Consider the following 24781-nt stretch of genomic DNA (forward strand, 5'->3'; position numbering starts at 1 on the left):
AATTCGTTTGTGGAACCAAATCAATAACAAGTTCAAACCCTCCTGCTCACATCGCTTAAGGTTTGTCGATCTAAAATAAAACATTTAAGTTTTGTTTCCTTTTCTCTTGCTAAGTTTATAATTTATACTATTTTTTCAAAAAAGTGAGAACAACCATGTGTCACTGCCTAGTGGAACTTTTTTCCTCAGTGGGGATAAAAATTCCTATTGAAATCTCCTTTTTTCGAAAATGTGAGTACAACCCTGTCTCACATCCCCTGTTCTCCTCAATGGGGATAAAAATTCTATTGTTCCAAAATTAAAAAATCCAGTAGCAGTGCTTTGGAATGCAGTTTTTAACATTGAATTTCGAGTGAGAATAAAATCAAAATCAATATCCTAGTGGAGCTGAAATCGGGATGAAATTATTACAGTGGAATTGGAGTCCCAGCGGATCTGTGACACAGGGGTGTATTATCTTTTTATCCAATAAACATTAAGAGACATGGATGAAAATCGTACTACGGAAATATGGGCCTCGTCAAACGACTCAACGTACCTAAAAAGGGCCTGTTTCTATAGTTAATCCTTTACGGTGGATTTTCGAACAGTACTATTGAAACAAAATTTCGCAGCTTGTTGGATAAACCACCATTTAAAATAGTTTATATTTATGACAATCAAACTGGTGTGAAAACGGGCACGATATTTTGTGTTGATTTATTTTTACTGTAAAAATATAGCTGGCTGTGATTGGTTCAAACAAGCTTAAATTGAAAACTGTATTAACTGGACAGTATTAAGGACTGATCTTAAATCTTGGCCTAGACGGATCCAACACAGGGGGTGTAATAGATTACTAATGTATGATATGGGAATTCTTTCGTAATACTGAAAACTTTTAGACAACAGTCAGAAAAACAAAGAGTGCAAAGATTTCAAATAAAACCTAATATATATCAGCTTGGGATCGTTTATTTCAAACTATTGACATAGTATAAATCATAAGATAAATGCCTAAATAAAAAATCGCAGTGCGAGGCTCTTTTGATTACTAAATGTCCTTCTTTCAAAACGTACAAATTAGGGTTGAACTGGACATTATTTAGATATTTTATTGTACACTCGCTTTTATGTAAAACTTTACTTAAGAACCTAAAGACAAGAGTTAGGTTATAGTATCATCAACAAAGAATTTTTGTTGATTGTTCTTTTAAAACCAGCGGCTTATTTTGTCTCATTGGCATTAACTCTTTTTTTAAACCGGAATTTAAATCGGATTATCCTGATTAGTCATTTATTTTCGACGCATCTCATTCCAATCATTTTTTTGTAACTAACTCTGAATTTAAAATAATGCATCCAATTTCTTTTAGTTTTAGTTTATTTGGGTTTTGCATTTCAAACACGACACATCTCAATAAAGCGGTTTTAATCAGAAATTGCACTGAAAATACATTTTATTTAATCAGCATAACTCATTCCATTAACCCTAACACCCCCTTCTCACAGACCCACGAGGACCCATTCCCACTAGAAAATCTGGTCAAATTATTATCCCCGGTGGAAAGTGATCCTTCAATTTTTATCCCAACTAGAAATAATTAAATAAACAATCCTCTCTGTCAAAAATGCTTGGTCAATCATCAAAATTAGGAGTTTAACTCCAAAGTCCTCTGTTACCTTTCTGCAAAACACCCAAATCAAGAAATGTAATCTTGCAACATCCTTTGACATTGCCTCACTTTTACAAAAGCTGATTAGATGAAAGTGACGTATGTAGGTGGACCAGTCATGTTACATAATAGAGTGAAGTTATTGCACTGTTACATATTATGGATAAGACCTAGTTGAGGAATTCACCGGGAGAGACTTGGTTCTTGCAAAAATTGTTTCTTGGAGTGTTCTAACTTACATTCTGAATTCTGAATTCTGAATAACTACGAAATAAATAAAAACTCTAATAATACCATTTCGGCAATGGTTATGAACCTGTTTTGCGATTTTTTGGACCGATATTGGGCAACCCTAAAAGCGTTTACTATACATCTCCTTTCATCCAATAATACTCTTCATCATAAAGAATTTTTTTACAGAGGTGTAATAGATAGCTAATGAATGAGATGGGAATATTTTCTCATCAATATTAATCATTACGTAGATAGATTCATATATAAAGGCTAACTATTAAAGATATAATAATAAGGATTGAATTCAAAGCGTAATGTCCCAAGAAATTGAATTTCTCCAAAACATACAAATTAGGTTTTGTAATGAAGGTTATCTAGACATCCTTATATCGTCGCTTTTCAAAAGAAGTAACCTCTCTACAAGAAAATAAAGGCAAGATATAGAATGCTTTCTTAAAAACTTTCCATTTATCTCACTAGTATTAAATTTTCTAAATCGGCTTTCCTTTCTAGAAGACTTTTGACCTTTGACTTTCAATGCATCCTTTTTATTCATTTAATCCTCTGCAAAGTCTTCTGGTTTTAAATTAAATTTAGATTAATGCATTTGAATCTATTGTCATTAAAGTTCCTTAGCTTTAACATTTCCTACTACATTACACAAGAAATCTCTACACTCCTTAACATAAACCATCCTCAATAAAGTGACATCCATTATAAGTTTCATCATTCAAAATTCTTTTGAAACAACTTTAAAATTCATTTCATTTGACTTATGATGCATTTTTCTATTGAAATTTTTGATGGAACAATTTTATAAGAAAACCGAGTCTCAATTTAAGAGAACAAATCTGAGCCAGGAAAATGCCTGTTTGCCAAATATTATGGCCATAGTTGTAGAGCCTGGTTAAAATCTGCTTGAATACTGAAACTATTATTAACAACAATTTGTATCGTACAATGTATCTAATTTTTCCTTTGTCTCATTCATCCCCATAGCAATTAGTTTTAAATAAACGCCCTTACTAAAAAGGAGGCGTTTATTCAAAAGAGAATGTTTAAAAGAGGCGCGAAGGACTTTTTTTAAGAATTTTTTCAAAGTAAAGGCGTTTAAAAGACGGAGCGGCGTTATTCGATTTAATTCTAAACTTTTCCCTCAGAATCTGCAATTCAGTTTTCCTTTGAAGAGTAACTTCAAGTCTAGCAAATTAAAAGTTTTTAATTATGGATTATTAACCGAAAAGCCGGTCTCTCTTGCAAAATATCGACCGAGTTCGCGACGTATTGGAACGAGCGAAGCGAGGTCCAATACGAGCGAACGAGGTCGATATTTTGCAAGAGAGACAGGTTTCTGAGGTTAATAATCCATTTATAGCCCTGCAAAAATAAAGTAATAAAAGTAATTGACATTTAATGATGTCAATTTCATAACTGGTCACTATGGAGAAATATTGACCGGCCACGTGACATTAATCATCCAATCAGTTTTCTTAAAAATGATTGACAGTTGTATTGCAGGGCTAAAAGATTTGTTATTGAGTCTCAATTGAATGGACGCAACATTCGAACACAAGAGAGAAATTGTGTTTTTGTTTTTCAACGCCTGTAATCTAAAACGTTAGATGGTTGGTACATACAAATTAGATTCAAACTGTAAACAGTTCAGTATAAGACAAGGCTCTTAGTTAATTCTATTTAGAGTTGTTTAAAAAAAAATTTGAATTATCCTCGATTTTAATTAGGACTTCATTTAATGTCGCTTCAGCACTTCTTATTGATTTTTTTATGATTAAGGTCCACAAAGCTTAATAAAAGGGAAAGGAATTTAAAAAACATTGAAGCCTTTTTAGATTCGACTTTAATAATACTGATTTTATAACTATAATCCACCCATTACGCTTCATTGATGCAGGACAATTAATTAGAGGTGTGTACTAGTTATAGACATGTGTCTAATTATGTCAACTATTGTTTAGCACTGTTATAAAACAATAGTTTTGATTAAACAAAAATATGATCTTAATTAATTAATGCATAAATTTACCCATAATGCTTAGTGTTGTTTAATAAAGGGTAAATGATCACACACCCACTTCAAACACATTTTGCATCTTGTATCGCCAGGATCAACGTGATTATTGATTGAAAAGACTTTATTTTTCATATTTTTTACTTCATGAGACTTTGTTTGAGGAATTCATTTAGAGAATATTCTGTAAGATTTTATACATATTCAGAAAATTATTGTTGACGCTATATTTGAAATTTGATTGTGTCACTTTCGAGTTAACTTTTTGGGCACTAAAACAGGTAATTGTTCGATTAAACATTTCTTTCCCTGATTATCAATATTTAATTATAATTTTTTGACAAACTTTATTTAGACAAAATTGATATTTATTTATTTGTTAGCTTTGGCGTTTTACGATCTAATTATTCTTGATTTTTGATTGAAATACTAAGTAGAAAACACAAAACTTTCATTGTTGAAAGGCATTAAAAATAATGATCATTTTCGAAGTATATTTCTTGCTTTTCTTTATTCAGCTCAATTACTACGTGGAACCAAATCAATAATAAGGTCAAACCCTCCTGCTCATCGCTTAAGGTTTGTCGATCTAAAATGAAATATTGTAGTTTTGTTTCCTTTTCTTTTGCTAAATTTGTTTTTAATTTACGCAAAAAATAGTTCCCTGAAGGTATATTATTTTTTTGAAAATATGAGTACAACCATGTCTCACTGCCTCGGTGGGCATTTTAGGTTTTGTTTGTATATATAACATCTACTACTAAGGGATAATCATAAATTACATGTTCATTTTTGGTTGGTCAACCATCAAAATCAGGAACATAACTCCGAATTCTTCCGTTACTTTTCCGCAAAAACATCAATTAATTTGTGACAGGGGTGTAACTACCGTGAAAAGCACAGCTCAAAATCATATATTTACGCTGTGCCGACGAATCGAGATTCTATTCATCGCGCAATCAGCGAAGACAAAAGTAACCATGACGACCATCCAAGATCTTGGATGAGCGTCATAGTCGATATTTTTATTCCCGTCGTTGAAAACACAACTTACAAAAAGTCATCAATGCTTTGTAAAAAGAGTCAGTGATAAAGAATCATAACATAAAGTGTGTCTATTATTTCGATTCAATTAAAGTAACATTTCCATAATTAAAAGTTTAGTAATTACTGTTATACATTTGGGGATAATGTAAAAGATTTCTTTCGAAATAAACTCATTTCAACTAAACTTGGAGGTTTCTGGGGAATTCGTAAATAGTAAACTGCATACTGATACAGTCTGCTAGACATTAATATGGTAATATTTGCTCTTCATCTTTGATTTTTTCTACAGTGATTAGATTGACACATGCGCGATAAAATTTCTATTATTTGTCTTCAGATGTTACTATTTTCTTTGAAAACTTAACCTCTGATACTCAGGGTAGGGTGTAACAGATAACAATGAATAAGATAGAAATTCTTTCATCGATTTTAATCACTGCGTAGATAAAGTGCAAAGAATTCAAATATAGTTCTTGCCATTAAAAAATATCACTGTTTTAGTTCCTTTATTCAAAAAGGAAAAAAGAGATGGTATCAAAAGTACAGACAATACTTTAAAATAAAAGATCTTTAAATATACACCTTCATCGAATTGACAGTGTGAGGTCACAAAAGATCGAAATATTTCTCCCAAAACATACAAATTAGGTTTTGTAATGAACGTTATCAAGATATCCGTTTTTATCCTTGCTTTACAAAAGAAGGAAAATAAAGATAGATATAAAACGCTTACCAATATTTCTTTTAAAAAGTAATTCTTTTCGTCTCAATAGTAGTTTTAATTTTCTTTTGCAATCAAATTTCAATCGGATTAACTTGCTAAGCGATTTTTGACCTTTGACTTTTGAGGCATCTTTTTTTGTTGTTTTACTTCTACATAATGGTTTTGATTTTTAATTTAAGATAATGCATTATTTTAATCTACTCCCTCTTCGGCTTTCATATTTCCTACATTACACAATCTCTACAGTGCTCTTTAACCTGATATATCCCAATTATAAATTTTATCATTTAAAATTTTATTAATCTAAAAGATTCTTAGATTTCCGATTCATTTGTTTATTGACGCTCTGTTATAGGACTGGCACTTTCAAGCTCAACTAGGCTCAAAATTACCAAATAAAGCAGACAATTTAAGAAGACTGCTAAACTTAGATCTGCAGGAATATCAAGCAAACTTCCAAGGCAAATGAACAGAGGGAATCAATAATAGTTCTTTTGAAACACCCCTGTCTCACATTCATTTTGAAGCCTTTTTTCCCATAGCAGGGATAAAAAGCTCCATTTAAATCTAAATGGGGATAAAAATTGTATGTGTTTTTAATTTATATATTAGCTTCTCGTTTGACTGATGAAATCAAAAAAATGTAAAAAAAAGACAGTTTCTAGAAAGGGTTGTTTTTTCAAGAAAATCAAGAAAATGGCCACAAAAACTCATGAAAGTAGGATAGTAAAATGAAGGAATTTTCCTTATAAAATTTCTCTAAGGTTGGAAACTGAGCAGTCACTCTTCCGTTCTTTCAGATTCCTTCAAGGTCTACTTTCTAAAGAAAAACCAAATCCAAAATGGCAGCTTCTCGTGATTACGACCACAATAACACCAACGGTTACTCCTCATCATCTAGCAACGAAGACGAAAACGCTGGATATCCATTCGACTTTTTGGAGACCGATTTCCAGTGTATAATTTGTACGATGGTAATAAGAGGGTTCACAGAGCTGCCATGTGGACATGCAGGGTGCAAATTCTGCATTGAAAAATGGGAAAAACAGAAAGTGTAAGTCAATACTTTTTAACGAACTTAACAACATACGCTTACAAACATTTACGAGGTAAAACAATCGCGAAGCTTCCTTTTGCAAATTTTAGAGAAAGAAAATATTATCATATTTATTTAGTATTATTATAGTAATATTTCGCCGATAAACTTTTGGGCATCGTTAAACAAAAATTTTTAAAACAAACTTTTTTTTAAAGTGGCCAATATTTCTTCAGTCTGATAAAAATAGCTGTTTTATAACCACTTTGTATTTATTATACTTTTCAGAGCCTGCTGTGAATGTCAGGAATCTTACGACAAAACTAAGGTAAATTTCAGTATTTGCTTTTTTAGTATCTTAAGGGTCTTTGTTACACCTTTTGTGTCAAGGTAGTTCAATGACTCAAAGGTTTACAATGGCTGTGTGCTGTACGATGATTGTACGCAAAAACTTAACATATGTTATATTTGGAATTATATGTCCTAGTCATGTTAAAGGGGACCTCAACTAATTTTTAATTTTCCTTTCTTTTGTAACACCTTAAAGGTATAAAACCTAGAAGGTTAACATAATCTATTTTTACGTTTTGGTGAAAATATGTTCCAAAATTACTCTGTTTTGATTTTTAAAAGCTTGACTTCAGACCCTTCAGAATATGTCGTCACTGAGATAGAGGGATATAGTCAGGACTAAGTAACAATTTTAGCGTTTTTCAAGGCATGTTTTTCAGAGTCATACATACACAGAATGGTATGCCTGGTAAATTTTGGATGACTCATTGCTCGATAAGAAGAAAAAAATAAATGAAAAATAAAAGATGAAAATAGAAAATTCAGATAACAGCATAATATAAAAGTCCTTTCTTATTTGAGTTTTTTGCTTCGGAAAATAAGCTTCTCCCTTTTTGTGATCTCGTCTACGGCATAGCACAGCTAAAAGTATCGTAATTTTTTAAGCTTGTCAAACAATTCTTAAAAACATAAAGGGTTGATACATATTTGAAATTCTAAGATTCATTGTCGAACCAAACGATTTTCGGATTTTAAAACAAAATTGAAAAGTTGTTACGTTCCCCTTTAAATTAGATTTTAACAGCTTTTAAATTTGAAAAGCTTTTTTGAGCCTAAGTTTAACACTTAGGTGTACTTTACTCACTATAAAAAGTGATTTGAACAAAAAACAGGAATAACCTGATAGAACTAGGCGTAACTTTCATTAAAGTACCACCGCAGCAAAACAAACACATAGAGTTGAATTTGCTTTCAAAAGGAATGGTATTAGCCCTACACTGATTTTTTTTAAAATTGACTTCTCATCTGAGACAAAATTCAGTCTTCAAATGCTAATAAATATGTCAACTGCCAAGGGAGGGATTTACAGTTATAGTTTCAAAAGTAAAAGCCCATTTAGTTTTGGCGTCTACTTAGAGAGGCATCCGTGCCCTGCGTTAAACGCTTTCTTATAAGAAAAAAATTATAAAAATACACGGCTTAAATTTGGGCAAAACCTGAGAACAAATTAAGAACAATCTGAGCCACAGATTCAGAAGTTACTGAGACGTACCGATTTTCATTTTACTTAATATGGCAAGTACATTTAAGTCTTAAAAACTCAAAAAATTCAGAACATCCCAGCCACAGAGCCATAACTTACTGGTTGTTCTATAAAAAGCGTGTATCTAAAGATACTGCTCCCATATGTTATTTTACACGTTTAGTGACATACAATGTTGAGTGATTTTTTAACCTACACGGAGCACTCATAGTATAAGAAAGCCGCGGCTTTCTTATACTATGGAGCACTTAATAACTACTTCTGATATAAAAAAGGGAATTTCCTTACATTCAAGATAAGAATGCTACCAGGACACAATTTAAGCGGAACTAAAATGCTGAAAAACAAGCGCAAAATTATGAGATGTTTGCCTAACTTCCTTATATGCAAAGCTATGAATGCCATCCTCGGTCGCTTTAGTGTTTACACGTGGTATCTTTGATGATTACATAAAATAATGTCAGCAAAATTGTCAATTAATTTTTAGAAGCAGGAAAGTCGGTTCAATGACCGAAAAATCAAGCACGAAAGACTAGCTCGCTGCAAACAGCACGAACAAGGCTGCACTTGGCAAGGCTCCATTGCCGACTACAAAGATCAGGTAGGTACATACTTCATATTTCCTAATTGGTTGTGATTCATGAGAAAATTCTATCTACATAAAGCTCAGCTAATTTTGAAGTGTGTCAAAGCAACCCAGAAAATTTGTGAATCTAAAGTATGTCTGCAAATTCAAAAATTATATATGATACGTTTTGCATGTTTAAAAATGTCTTTCTAAAAAAATTACCGTGCTCATCACCATGTCAAGACAAACATGTCCAAAAAAAAACATAAGTTTTTTGCGGAAAACTGGGGGTCTTCGGCATGGTCATTTTAACGTCAAAAAAACGTATTAGGGAATATATTTCAGAAATGCTTGTCAATGAAATTAATTTTCTGTCTTTTTTTTGAGAAATAAGGGAAAAAGTCTTTTTGACGTCACAAAACATAGGATTGTAATATCTCGATAAGTTCTAATCAAAATTAAAAAATCAAAAGTTTATGAAATCTTTCCCAGAGAGGTATTGGTAATCATTTGGGGGCTATGCAAGTTTCCCTCCACTGACAGTCTGTGCCACTAACTCGATCGGGAAGATTCTTCCGAAATGGGAAGAACCTTCCCGAACGGGAAAAACTAATTCTATTTTTTTCTGCCCGTTTTGGAAGATTCTTCCTCTTTGGGAAGTTGAAAATTGACTGAATCTCGGCGAAGCAGTACTATGACCGGCGAAAGTTGAAACTCTTTGGAGGTTAAGAAGCATCAAATTTTAAGGTTTTTCACCGAAAGAAAAGTAGACTTTACCGTAGAAATCTTGTTAAATTGTGAAAAACTGCATAAACTTCCCAAACGGGAAGTTCCAACCCGATCGAGTTTTCCTTAGTTTCTCGCTTCTTCCCGATCTGGAAGTTCGTTAACCCGTTTGGGTGTTAATTAATTTCCCGTTCGGGAGGATTCTTCCAATTTCGGAATAGTCTTTCAATTTTGGAAGAATTTTCCCGATCGAGTTAGTGGCACAGACTGACTGATGCAAGTTACCCGGAATAACTTTTGAAAGAGAAAAGAATAGAATTTTTGCAGATGATTGTAAAAATTTGTTTTGTCTGAAAAAGAATTGCTGCCTCCCAATAATATGCATCTATGGTGTAAATGTGATCCTATTTTGATCATTAGTTTTTGTGATGTTCAAATTTAAAGTTTCATGACGTGTCATCATTTAAGTTTTTCTAGAGTCACCAGTAGAATAACAATTAATGATAAAGGAGTTAGACATATGTATTTTGTACATAGCACCGTAAACGCTGTGGCTTCAGAAACGTCAGATGTCGTCTGTGTAATCAAAAAGTCGTACGTAATCAAACGGAGGAACACAAACTGACGTGTACACATCGTTTGGTTAATTGCACAACATGTGGTGCCCAGTATAGCTTCATCAATAAAAAGGTGCTACTTTAATTTTTAAATTTGGTTTTTAGATAAAAATACTCCTGTTTCAGTGACTTGGTGAATAGGAATATTAATTTACGTTGGGATAAAATTCGTACATGGTTTGTATATAAACGGTCAAGCAGTTCACTTCTGTCAAAATACTTTTTTGTTTCTCTCGATAAATACACAATTAAAGTTATGTTTTTTGCTGGATATGTGACTTGAAGTTCTTCCTGTTTGAAAGTGAATTCCCCTTATCGTAATGTGTTGAAAATTGTCAGGTTTTTAGAACTAGGAAAACCAAATACTGGAAGTTAGCTTTTTAAGCGAGCATACGATCAGAGATCAATTCCCATCCCTGTATTGCCATCTCGAAGTTACGGAGGCCTAAGTAATCATGCTCTCTTAGTTGATTGGATTTGTCTTGTCCAAGGAATGAGTAGCTTATGAGATTTTTTTACCATCTTTTCTCGATTTTATTTTTTCATTTTAGAAACACGATGATGAAGAATGCAAGCAGCATTGTGATTATTGGCAATTTGGTTGCCATGAAAAGGTGAGGCTAATTGCCAAGGGAAATTGTACCCAGTTGGTTATGGACTAAATCGAGGGTTATTTAGAGAAAAATAAGGGATTTGTTTTTTCGACGGATGAAAGTTTTTTCTAAAATTCACTATACAAGGGGGGTCCTGCAAACATCCGCGGCTAGTAAATCGAAAAATATAACAAACGGGACAGGGCGTTTATTAGGCACCTAAGATTACTTCAATGCTCAGCCCTGGAATATTGAACAAACTTCCAGTTCTTACAAAGTTGTTTTGACATTTCGAATTTGTTCACTTCAGTTCACTTTGCTGTTTTTATTTCATACTGCAGGTATACAAACCACACATGGAGCGTCACCTTGCCAATTCAGCAAGACGTCATATCGAGCTTGTCAAATCTCATTATGACAGAATTGTCACAGAACTTGTTTCTGAGAAGGATAAGAAGATCACAGAACTTAACACGACAGTCAACTTGCAGAGTAAACACATTACAGAACTAACAACGCAACTCGAAAGAACTAAATTACCCATGGCAACCAGTTCAAGGTATTTAAAGCAGTGTGTTGGCTTTTGATTGGTTTTATCTTTATTTTCTAAAACTATTCCTACAGCCTGGAAAGTCTCCCTTCTAGTGGTGACCAAGTATAGCAAATCAAAATTATATTGCCTGAGTACTTTTATATCGCGCACTAGCATACTAAAATCCTAGAAAAAATACAAAAATCGTTAAAGGCGCTCTTAAGCTAGCGAGCACCTCACTAAAAACCGGGATTTTTCATCCCGTTTCTTAGTGAGTTCCACTTTGACGATTTTCGAAAAATAGAAGCCTTTCAAGTGTTTTGACGCAAATTCTTCATCTCGTTAATTGCGTAAAAAAAACGCGGGTGACGTCTAGTATAGGCTACTCTTAAGCCCGTGAAATGCAATAACTTTTTTCAACTCTTGTACTTTCATTTATTGCCGCTAGCCTAATTTTTTATTGATCCAATTTAACTGGATTGTGTCAGTGACAATTGGTTTATTGCAAGTATATCTCTCATTATACCCACCCTACTTTTTTATTTATCAGCTCACCAACGGTGAAACAGACAGTTAAACCGAAAACTCTCCCCAGACCTCCAATTCGAATTTACGAAAAGGAAGAGGACAAGCAACAACAACAACCAACAAATCCCTTTCGACCGGCTTCGTGAGTATTTAGCTCTTTTAAAGCTTTTGAGACCATTATTGTTTACTTAAGAACCCCTCCCTCTAGGTAGGAAACCTTAAGCTTTCTTATGAAATTTAGTTGAACTATTTTTTTCCTTAAAATGAAATTTTTAACTTTTGCCCACATTCAAAGGTGCTAAAGGTCAGCCCTATTTAAGAAAATAGGGTACCAATAGAACCCCTTACAAAAATTCACAAATCCCTTCTCATCCCTTCAGGTTAGGGGGTAGACACTATGGTATATGATTATGAACATTTTATCATTCCATAGCAGAGGCATTGCAGTTCTTTTGTTGACGCTAGTTCACAAGGAAAGACTTCTCAGAATATTTTATCTTATTTTAACATAACTTTAATATTTTATATTTTATCACGAGTCCTTTGAATATGAAGATTTCAATTGAAACTTTTATATTACATCTCCCTTCTTATTATTATATTGCCGAAAGTAGTCTTGCTTTTAGGGACTGTGTAATTTCCTCGTGAAGACTTTTTAGCAATTTTTACTGACCAAGAAGATGCGCCTTGGTTTGAATGGAAATTGATTTAACGTTGATATGGGCGATTTATTTTGTCACATCCAGATAGTTTGCACAAAAGAGATACTCTAGGGGCTGAGTTAGGTTTCGTTTTCAAAACTTAGAAAACGTAAGTACTTCGTATCTCTTGATATCGAAATTTTTAGACCATGGTTCTGACCTTTTTCTTAATCACCATAAAATTTCTGATCGATTGGTATATAATATGCAGGGTTTTAAGCTCAAAAGATTTTCATATGAGTGCAATACTGAGGAGATAATAACAATTTCGATTACCTCCGTAATATATTAACCGACCAAATGACCAAATTTGATAAAACGCGGGAAAGAACTTTTGCAAGTCACTCAATAGTTTTAAAGGTGTAATAATTACCTTTCGGTAATTAGTTATTATAAAGTAAACAAAGGATGGCGAAAAATATGAGCATATTATATTTTCTTATAAGCATCTACTTTATAAGAATAAAATCAAAAACTCTTGATTAAAGGCAATTTACCTTTCGGTAATTAGTTATTATGAAGTAAACAAAGGATGGTGAAAAATATGAGCATTTTTATTTTTATTATAAGCATCTACTTTATAAGAATAAAATCAAAAACTCTTGATTAAAGGCAATTTACCTTTCGGTAATTAGTTTTTACAAAGTAAACAAAGGATGGCGAAAAATATGAGCATATTTATTTTTCTTATAAGCATCTAATTTATAGGAATCAAATCAATAACTCTTGATTGAAAACAGATTACCTTTCGGTATTTAGTTCTTACAAAGTAAACAAAGGATGGCGAAAAGATGAGCATATTTATTTTTCTTATATGCATCTACTTTATAAGAATCAAATCAAAAACTCTTGATTGAAGTCAGATTACCTTTCGGTAATTAGTTCTTACAAAGTAAACAAAGGAAGGCAAAAAATATGAGCATATTATTTCTTCTTATAAGCATCTACTTTATAAGAATCAAATCAATAACACTTGATTGAAGGCAATTTACCTTTCGGTAATTAGTTCATACAAAGTAAACAAAGGATGGCGAAAAATATGAGCATACTTATTTTTCTTATAAGCATCTACTTTATAAGAATCAAATCAATAACTCTTGATTAAAGGCAATTTACCTTTCGCTTTCGGTAATTAGTTATAATGAAGTAAACAAAGGATGGCGAAAACGATGAGCATATTTATGTTTCTTATAAGCATCTACTTTATAAGAATCAAATCAATAACTCTTGATTAAAGGCAATTTACCTTTCGGTAATTAGTTCTTACAAAGTAAACAAAGGATAGCGAATAATATGAGCATATTTATTTTTCTTATAAGCATCTACTTTATAAGAATCAAATCAAAAACTCTTCATTAAAGGCAATTTACCTTTCGGTAATTAGTTATTATGAAGTAAACAAAGGATGGTGAAAAATATGAGCATTTTTATTTTTATTATAAGCATCTACTTTATAAGAATAAAATCAAAAACTCTTGATTAAAGGCAATTTACCTTTCGGTAATTAGTTTTTACAAAGTAAACAAAGGATGGCGAAAAATATGAGCATATTTATTTTTCTTATAAGCATCTAATTTATAGGAATCAAATTAATAACTCTTGATTGAAAACAGATTACCTTTCGGTGTTTAGTTCTTACAAAGTAAACAAAGGATGGCGAAAAAGATGAGCATGTTTATTTTTCTTATAAGCATCTATTTTATAAGAATCAAATCAAAAACTCTTGATTGAAGTCAGATTACCTTTCGGTAATTAGTTCTTACAAAGTAAACAAAGGATGGCAAAAAATATGAGCATATTATTTCTTCTTATAAGCATCTACTTTATAAGAATCAAATCAATAACACTTGATTGAAGGCAATTTACCTTTCGGTAATTAGTTCATACAAAGTAAACAAAGGATGGCGAAAAATATGAGCATACTTATTTTTCTTATAAGCATCTACTTTATAAGAATCAAATCAATAACTCTTGATTAAAGGCAATTTACCTTTCGCTTTCGGTAATTAGTTATAATGAAGTAAACAAAGGATGGCGAAAAAGATGAGCATATTTATGTTTCTTATAAGCATCTACTTATAAAGAATCAAATCAAAAAACTCTTCATTAAAGGCAATTTACCTTTCGGTAATTAGTTATTATGAAGTAAACAAAGGATGGCGAAAAATATGAGTATATTTATTTTTCTTATAAGCATCTAATTTATAAGAATCAAATCAAAAACTCTTGATTAAAGGCAATTTACCTTTCGGTATTTAGTTATTATGAAGTAAACAAAGGATGGTGAAAAATATGAGCATTTTTATTTTTATTATAAGCATCTACTTTATAAGAATAAAATCAAAAACTCTTGATTAAAGGCAATTTACCTTTCGGTAATTAGTTTTTACAAAGTAAACAAAGGATGGCGAAAAATATGAGCATATTTATTTTTCTTATAAGCATCTAATTTATAGGAATCAAATTAATAACTCTTGATTGAAAACAGATTACCTTTCGGTGTTTAGTTCTTACAAAGTAAACAAAGGATGGCGAAAAAGATGAGCATGTTTATTTTTCTTATAAGCAAAGCATCTATTTTATAAGAATCAAATCAAAAACTCTTGATTGAAGTCAGATTACCTTTCGGTAATTAGTTCTTACAAAGTAAACAAAGGATGGCAAAAAATATGAGCATATTATTTCTTCTTATAAGCATCTACTTTATAAGAATCAAATCAATAACACTTGATTGAAGGCAATTTACCTTTCGGTAATTAGTTCATACAAAGTAAACAAAGGATGGCGAAAAATATGAGCATACTTATTTTTCTTATAAGCATCTACTTTATAAGAATCAAATCAATAACTCTTGATTAAAGGCAATTTACCTTTCGCTTTCGGTAATTAGTTATAATGAAGTAAACAAAGGATGGCGAAAAAGATGAGCATATTTATGTTTCTTATAAGCATCTACTTTATAAGAATCAAATCAAAAACTCTTCATTAAAGGCAATTTACCTTTCGGTAATTAGTTATTATGAAGTAAACAAAGGATGGCGAAAAATATGAGTATATTTATTTTTCTTATAAGCATCTAATTTATAAGAATCAAATCAAAAACTCTTGATTTAAGGCAATTTACCTTTCGGTATTTAGTTATTATGAAGTAAACAAAGGATGGCGAAAAATATGAGTATATTTATTTTTCTTATAAGCATCTAATTTATAAGAATCAAATCAAAAACTCTTGATTAAAGGCAATTTACCTTTCGGTATTTAGTTCTTACAAAGTAAACAAAGGATGGCGAAAAATATGAGCACATTTATTTTTCTTATAAGCATCTAATCTCTATAGGAATCAAATCAATAACTCTTGATTGAAGGCAGATTACCTTTCGGTATTTAATTCTTACAAAGTAAACAAAGGATGGCAAAAAAGATTAGCATATTTATTTTTCTCATAAGCAATTAATTTATAAGAACCTAATCTATAACTCTTGATTGAAGGCAATTTACCTTTTGGTAATTAGTTCTTACAAGGTAAACAAAGGATGGCGAAAAATATGAGCATATTTATTTTTCTTATAAGCATCTAATCTCTATAGGAATCAAATCAATAACTCTTGATTGAAGGCAGATTACCTTTCGGTATTTAATTCTTACAAAGTAAACAAAGGATGGCAAAAAAGATTAGCATATTTATTTTTCTCATAAGCAATTAATTTATAAGAACCTAATCTATAACTCTTGATTGAAGGCAATTTACCTTTTGGTAATTAGTTCTTACAAGGTAAACAAAGGATGGCGAAAAAGATGAGCATATTTATTTTTCTTATAAGCATCTACTTTATAAGAATCAAATCAATAACTCTTGATTGAAGTCAGATTACCTTTCGGTAATTAGTTCTTACAAGGGGTTTTAAAATTAGGCGATTGCAGTTAGTGTACTGTTCAATATTAACAAATAAAACATATTGCATTGGGCTTATTTTTATTAAAATCTCGCCAACTCGCCTTTCTAATAATCTGGAGGAAGTTATTCTAATAAAAACGTGTTGCCGAACTATTGAGTAATTAATTGACTTCTTAAGTTAACAAAATGTGAGATTCTTCCGGTTTGATCAATTGGTATATTAAGCAACTTTACTTAGTTTGCAAATTTTTAATCCAACAGACAGGTGGAAAGATAATTATAAAAATCAAAATGAGTTTAATCAAATTTTCAGGGTGGTCGCACCAGTGGGTGAAATGACTTTTCACCCACTGTACTAGTTATTATACTGTAAGAATTTTTGTTTCGTTCCTCGAATAAGTATAATTTTTCGTGGGGATAGCATATTTAGCTAGGATTTGGGAGTCTGGATTGAGGGTGGGAATTTGAGGGTTAAGTGGGACCTGAACTTTTAGGTGGGACCCGGTGTCACAGTAAATAAGTACTCCCCTAAAAAAGCACTCCCCAGTGTTTATTTCCGGGAAATATGTACTCCCCAGTATATATTTCCTAGGAAATTGATACTCCCGGGAGTGCTCTTATCCTAGGAAATAACGACTCCTTTGGGAAATAAGTACTTCCGGGAGTATAAATTTCCTAGGAAATAAGCACGCCTAATTAAAAAAGCGCTCATTTATCATAATTCTTAGCACCTCATGAATCCAGGAAACGTTTTGATTTCTCTGTTGATGCTTATCTTTTCTAGTATGAGCGTATGTTTGAACGCTGTACTTGTATCTCAGCATGAAGTATGAAATCACGGAAAAATGAAATAGAAAGTGCTCACTTTGAGATCGGGAAATTTTTCATTACAGTACCTTGTATCTGACTTTTTTCTTGATCGTTATGAAATTTTTAATGGATTGGTATGCCTTATTTGTCAATTTGAAAACAAGAACAAGGGTAATTTGAACTTTTAAGTAGTTAGGAGTTTCGCCATTTTCATTTTTTTGCCAAAAACCTGTTCGTGACTAAAGTATTTGATTGAAGGCAAAATCAATATGGGAAATGAAAGAATGGAAAGGAGAAAAATTATTTCTACACAGAATCAATAGTGTTATCTGTCATCAACAAAATAAACGAAATAAAAAATACTTTAATACATCACATGTAAAAGAGTAAGAAAACTTCGAAAAAAAAAAACAGTTTCGCAGTGTAAAGCGGGAAAAATTTGCGTCAATGGGTATTTGATCTATTTCGAATCTCTTTTACAATTGCTGCTCTTTAGCTCACAAAGGGGTGTTTTCATTATCGTGTACATCGTGAATGATGGCTTGCTTTCTTTCATTTTCAAAAATAACTTTTCTGGTCCCTTTAAATGTAAGATGACCATGAACGATTGAAAAATGTTTGCATGATTTTCGAAAATTACTTTTAGCCCCTTTCTTTTTTATATTAGTGGGGTACTGCCCATTTCTAATATATTTTTCAACATCCTGCAAATTGACGTGCTTATTACTCGTCGACATGTTGATTGAAAATAAAGAAATTCATCTCAGAAGCTTGAACAACATAAACATTCGAGTTTTTTCTCAAAACATTCCAAATTTAATTCGAACATTCGAACACATACAATGGAGAGTCTTCTTTTTGGGAGTGCTTTTTTCCTAGGAAAAAAGTACTCCCTGGCTTAAATCAAGGGGTGTACCTATTTCCTAGAGGGAGTGCTTATTCCCCAGGAAAAAAATACTCTGGGAGTATTTATTTCCGGGAAATACTTACTCCGGGAGTACTTTTGTTCAGGGAGTACTTATTTTCTGCTACACCGGAACCCCCTTGCACACTATGCTGTTGAGAATCATTTAACACATCACTAAATTAATTACAAAATAGTGAAAAACAGCATTACTCACAAAACATTTTGTCAGTCATCGGGTAAATTCTAAAATAAAAGAAAGTTAACACTAGGAACTAATTATAGTTTCTCAACGGTATTGAAGCTCTTAAATGTGATTTATTATTTCAATCGGTTGGAAAAGTCAATTTCGACAGCTTATATGGCTATCTAAATATAATTTAAGAAGTCGTACTACCAAAAGCTCTAAATCTCACCGCCACCACACAACCCCGGGGGGGGGCACTCGATCTGAAATCGACCATACGTTCGGCCCAAAATTTGGCTTCTAAAATCGGACCATTACAGTGCAGTGAATTTGCATGAAAAATCATACCCTTACAGTGCACTTTTTCCAAAATTCTCGCCCGTAAGGGCGAAAATTTTTGCAATTTTCCGAGAAAATGTGGAATTTTTCCTCCAAAATTGACCAATTTTGTGATAATTTTACCAAAAAATTGGCCTTTTACCAAAATTTCCTACCCTTACAGTGCAGTTCAGTGCAGTCTTGTAATTTCCTACCCTTACAGTGCACTAGCTGAACTATGAAAAACCTACCCTTGCCGAACGTCTGGTAGGTCATTTACCTTGAGTGCCCCCCCCCCCCCCCGGGCACACAACACACAACCATAGCCGTCTTTAACGATGTCTAGGGCCATTACAATCAATGTTGTTTATATTCGCAGGCAAATTGCCAGTCCATCCTTGACTTTTAATAAAGGATTGACTTTTATGCGAGTGTTTTCCACCGAAAGTTAGTTTAGACGTCAACCAATTAAAGCAGCAAAACTTCAAAACAAATAAACTACGCAACTCCGCCCGCAGATATTTCGCTGAATGCTCAGAGCGCAAACCTATTTTCCCTTTCCTATCTATCTTTCACTTTACACATACGTCAGGAATATTTTAACTTATCGCGCCAACTAGACAAGCGTAAATTTGCATATTTTTCATTAGTAAAAGTTGTCATTCATACACTGTATTTTGTATATAGTTTTTCGTTACGAAAAAACGGTAATCAGAAGGGTGTTTTCCTAAGAATATTAATTTTAAAAAAATGTTCCCTTTCTTCTAAATGATTAAATGGCAACTATCAATAAATTTCGGATGCCAAATTGTTCAAAAGTATGAGATTTTCATCCCCAAAGAAATTTTTTCTTTGTTCTGTAAGAGTCTTTCGCTGGAAGAATTTTGGATATTTTTTACAATGGAATTTTGATCTTTGCTTATTCCATTTCTTTCTTGTAATTGTTTTGTTTCATTGTTTACTTTAGAGCCAAACTCTATATTTTCAACTATTTTTATGTCTCCTAGTGCGAGTAGTCCAAACTACTTGTTTTAGCTTGTTTTATCAAATTATTCCATGGTATTTTTAGAGCCAAATGGGACGGAAAGAAAATTCGTGAGATAGTGTTCCAGGGTGAAACGCTGACGTTTTTTGGTAAGTTGAATTTTAACACCCCTGTATCTGTGACGCGGTCGAATCTGCCCCGGTGGATAACGCCCCCTTGATAACCCGGTAAAAAATTACCAATAATGGCCAAATTCTAATCCACATCACAGTGTGATAATAAGTGAATCCGATTGAATTTAATCGGAAATTTCCGTTCTCTGCAAAATTTAAATTATGTAGGTCAACTGGGTCAAAAATTCCAATTTTTTTGCGTAGAGCAGTTAAAGGTTTTAATTTACATAAGTGTTCCTGTTTCATATCAGACACATGTTTCATAACAGGACAGTGTCTCCCTCGGTCTCCTTATTGTTTTATTATATAAGCAAAAAATGTTTTGACAAATCTTACTCCACATCCGTGTCAATCCAATGTGAAAAAGCTTGTGAATTAAAATTGATGAGTAAGAAAACGATATCACTCCTATTTAAAAACAAAACCTTTGAGTGAAATAAAATTCTTTGTCAATCCTTCATCTACTTATTCTCAAGATAATTCATTCTAAAGTTATCTTACATATTTGCCTGCAGCAATTGCAATCATTTTCCATTCAATTGAAAATTTTGCTGTGCGTGCCCCGGTGAAAATTCACATTCTCACCCCAGTGAGATTGAGACCCCCCTAATCAGACTCGGTGAAATTTTACTTTTTTCATACTCTCACCTCGGGGTAATAAAACACCATCGATTTTTTTCTCATAAATCTAATTGAGGGGAAAAAAGAGACCCTGACCAGCGGCACATTTCCGCGCACTCCCAATACCCCCATGGGTGTAATTACTATTTTTGTCCCAACAGATTCAATACATGTTTCCGTTAATTATTTTAGTTTTCATTACCTACTTTTCGGGGAGCAAAAGTACAAAAAGAGATTATTATTTAGTCATTTTTTCAAAATCAGAATTTTGGAAGCTGCCGTGACAGTTGTCCTTTGCGGAAAAGCTCGATCCTCGATTGTTTTTTGAAACAATGGAAGTGCAATGATTTGCTCTCCATCGAGTTGTTTATCCAGGGTGTGGCTAAATTAAATTTATGGTCTTAACAACTACGAACAGGGGGAGGGTGGTCAGAAAATACTCAATTGATAATGAAATTGACATTATAGTCTTGTTAATTTCATTCTCGAGAGAGTTATCATTTTTTTCTTCTGAAAATGATATAAAATGAGTTTGGCGCGCTTTTCATTTAGTTTGTTGTTGAAGAGATGGAAGTTTGTTGTCTTTTGGTTGCTTTTGGTTGCAAAGACTACTTACTGCGAGAGAATGAGAGAACGATTCTATGAACTTTCAGTGTTCGTTTTCTTTGCTTTTCCATTATTCAAACTCATACTTTGCTTTTATGTTCTCTCTAAAAAAAGAAATGAGTTTTTTTTAGTTTTTCCTCTTTCGGCTTAAACTAAAAATTTAAAAGTTAATGCATTTTCAATATAGGCTGTCAAGGACTTCAGTAGCGTAGGAAAAGACGGGAAGAATGAAAGCTACTGGGCTGTGAATGAAATAGAAGTTTCGTTAACAAAAGCCTAAATATTTTCTTCTCTGACCAGATTTTCATAGATTTCTCAAACTTCATTCGTTAGAACAATGGTCATAATTTATTTCAGAGACATTTTAAAAATAATTTTTAAAAGAAATCTTATTAGCGTCCCATAAAAAAGTTTTTGCTCTTTTCGTTAAAATTAATACCATGAATCTGAAAAGAAATCCGAAAATTAACTTAGAATAGTGAGATTGGAGATTTTTTGAATTCTCAGCGTAGAAATGTTAATAAGTTTTTTGTTCAACAAAAATATTTTCAGCCCAAATAAATAAAGTCTTTTCTTTTCACAAACTAAATGGAAATTCTAATTCCAAAATTTCAATTTAAAACAATTCTTTGCTCGGAAGATATCGAAGTTCAATTTTATTTTTCACGGATTTTTCCCGTTTTAAGTAAAATGATTTTTCACTGAGAAAAAAGTTTTCATTCAAAATTCAAAATTTTTTCGCCATCAATTCGGAAATATTTTTCTTGTTCAGATTGGAAAGTTTCAGCTCCAAAATATTTTTAGTTTCTGAGATCTCGAGGTTAAAATTTTTTTAAGTGAAAATTATCTACCGACCGAATAAAAATGATTTCTTGCTGAGTAAAAAGTTTTCCTTCAAAATTCAAAATTTTTTCGCCATCAATTCGGAAATATTTTTCTCGTTCTGTTTGCAAAATTTCAGCTCCAAAGTATTTTTAGTTCTTGAGATATTGAGGTTCATTTTTTTTTGAAAATTTTTTTACTGCGTGAAAAGTTTGAATTTCTTCATTTTTTCTTCAGATGTTTGGAAAATTTTGGACGAAAAGAAATTCACGAAATTCGAAGAAATTTTCCAACAAAATCCAAACGTCATCAACTCGTTGCGTGATGGTTTTGGTTACACACTTCTCGTGATGGCTGTTTATAAAGATCGTTTTGACGTTTTCGTCCACTTGATGGAATATCCACAAGATTTTTCGCTCGTGGACAATGATGGTATGAACGTTCTTCATCGTGTTGGTCAGTATGGAAAAGTTCGTTATTTGGAAAAGTTTGATCAACAAACCATCAAAACGTTGATCGATGGAAGAACCAATATGAACAGCACACCATTGCATAAAGCAGCATATTACAACAAACATGACGTCATCAGATGGTTGTTGGCCAAAGGAGCGAATCATGAATTGAAAAACAAATATGGTCGACGCCCTGATGAACAGTCTTTTTGTGATGGTGTTACCAAAGAAATCTTTCGATCGTTTCGTTCCCCTTGGTAAGAAAAATATCCATATATGTTTTTTTAGGGTGGAAATATTTTTTTTCGGATAGGATTGATGAAACGCAGATTTTTAATTTGAATTGATTTTTTATACGAATAACATCTTTTATAAGAACAATACAATTGTAAGAAATCCTATTTCTTAGTCACGCAAATTAAGAACAGCATACAGCTAAAATTTAGTTGTTCTTACAAGGCTTCTCCGACACTAATAAGGATTAGTACTAGTAATCTCATGGTTATGAGGGAAATTCGGGATAAATTTCCCGAGGTCAATTTTGAAATTTTTTGAAATTTCCCGAGTGCAACGAGAGAAATTTCAAACATTTCGAAATTTGACCAAGGGTAATTTATCCAGAATTTCACGAAAACAAGAATGGGATTCCTGGTTAATCTCATGGTTTGGGTTGAAATTCTAGCAATTCTGAAAGACGTCAATTTTACATTGGAAATCAATCTGAAACTTTAAAAAGAGGTCTGAAAAAAGTCATAGAAGCGCGATTCGAGTTTTAATTGAATGATATTCCATCTAATTAAGCCTTCGAAGTTAGTAAGAAATTTGAAAAAGGTGATGAATTTCCAAACGACGGAAATTTCACTTTCGCGGGAAATTACAAAATCTAGGAGGGAGATTGCAAGTTCGCAGGAAATTACAAATTAACGTAAACAAAAACGTCAATCGAATTTCAATCAACCATGAGATTACAATAGAGAAATATAGGCTTAGTATAATATAATAATTTTTTTACGATGTATGAGAGGATCAATTTCACTATAACGCAGGTATTGTGGTGTGCAAAATGTTTTCTTATAAAATAACTGGTTGATAATATGATCATCAATTGTATTTTTACAGATCGATGTTTTGATGGTTTGATCACACAAACATTTCCTTTCCTTCGAACATTTCCACAAATCACTGAGTCATTTTTCAAATCGGAATCCCGTACTAGCCCAAACACTCTGCCCAAGGCAATTGCCGGCAGTACAAGCAAAGAGGATGGAATTCCATGGACCAATCGTCTTCCCATTTTTGTAACTTGTCAAGGTCGTTTGGAGTAGTGGTGTTATGTAGGCTACGAATAATGCAGTATAAGAGCGAGTCGTCAGCAAAAAAAGCAAGGGTGGACTCAACTGTAAGTGACATATCATTAATATAATATGAGAAAGAGCAATGGGTCCAATACAGATCTTTGCAGTACACCTGATTAATCAACTTGTGATTGTGAGGGTGTTATTCCTCATACAACAACACTTTGGGTTCTGTTAGGTAGAAAGTCAGTATTCCACGATAAAATTTGTAATCTTGGTAACTCCCTTGAAAATCTGAAAAAAGAACAAAAACCTCTTGAAAAATCAAGGTTCACCGCCTGGAAAACTTTTAATGTCCCCAGATGGTTGTAATCGATAAAATATTCATTGATTAAAACAGGGATATGTTATATAGCGGAGCTGGATAACACACATTTAAAAAAGCCTTGTTCTATCTCTGTCCCTGATATTAAAATTTGATATGAAATTTAACTTTTTTAATTTCAAACTCGCGAAATTTGGATTTCCTCTTTGCCAATGATTCTGCTGCTGCATTTATCGTCCACGATTAAAAACTTTTAATTATCAAGAGGGTCTGTAAAACATTGGTGAATGACAATTTAAAAAAATGAAAAACATTGTTTTCATTAGTAAAGTTATAAGAAATTTCTTCTGTAAGATTATAAATAGTACTTTTTCATTTGAAATACCGCGCTACACCGCGGGGTGCCTCACTTTCTAACTGATATTTTCAGATAGCAAGTCAATATTTTCTGATTTATATGGAAAAAATTTCAAGTCAATTGAAACAATATTTGTCAAAATATTTACATCCGAAATTTTTAAAGAGAAATCATGAAAGCTTCTAAAATTCATAACACACGCTGATAAAAATAGATTTCATTTACAAGGAAGCTTTTGGGGTATCTTCTACAAATATTATTTTGATGAAAAGCGGGAACATCATAGCAAAATATGTGCAAACGTACTGCATGAATACTTTGTCTGCTTCATTTTTCTTATAAAAACAGAACACTCAAGGGGACAGAGATGGATTTCTATTATCAACAGTTTACAATAGAAAAGACAAAGAAGCAATCCACTAAGGAATTCTCGTCCTTCATCCAGCTCCGCTATAACATATCCCTGATTAAAATCAATTAGGTAA

General features: G+C 32.4%; 1 protein-coding gene across 2 annotated transcripts; it reads left to right on the forward strand.

Annotated features, from left to right (window-relative positions):
• On the forward strand, window positions 1-23569 carry LOC136810800 (TNF receptor-associated factor 6-like). 2 transcript variants are annotated; one of them, XM_067067391.1, is made up of 12 exons: window positions 4016-4199; window positions 4437-4497; window positions 6490-6743; window positions 7014-7053; window positions 8768-8881; window positions 10112-10264; window positions 10743-10805; window positions 11126-11343; window positions 11867-11986; window positions 19729-19793; window positions 22104-22575; window positions 23438-23569. In XM_067067391.1, coding segments are annotated over exons 3-12 (1458 nt in total). In that variant the 5' UTR covers window positions 4016-4199; window positions 4437-4497; window positions 6490-6531; the 3' UTR covers window positions 23439-23569. The 2 variants fall into 2 exon arrangements, with proteins under 2 accessions (XP_066923493.1, XP_066923492.1); XM_067067392.1 differs by lacking the exons at window positions 4016-4199; window positions 4437-4497 and adding an exon at window positions 1-60.
• The last annotated feature ends 1212 nt before the right edge of the window (window positions 23570-24781 follow it).

The sequence above is a fragment of the Clytia hemisphaerica genome, unplaced genomic scaffold (assembly GCF_902728285.1).
Source record: "Clytia hemisphaerica strain Z4C2 unplaced genomic scaffold, Clytia hemisphaerica genome assembly, whole genome shotgun sequence".
In the NCBI taxonomy this organism is placed as follows: domain Eukaryota; kingdom Metazoa; phylum Cnidaria; class Hydrozoa; order Leptothecata; family Clytiidae; genus Clytia; species Clytia hemisphaerica.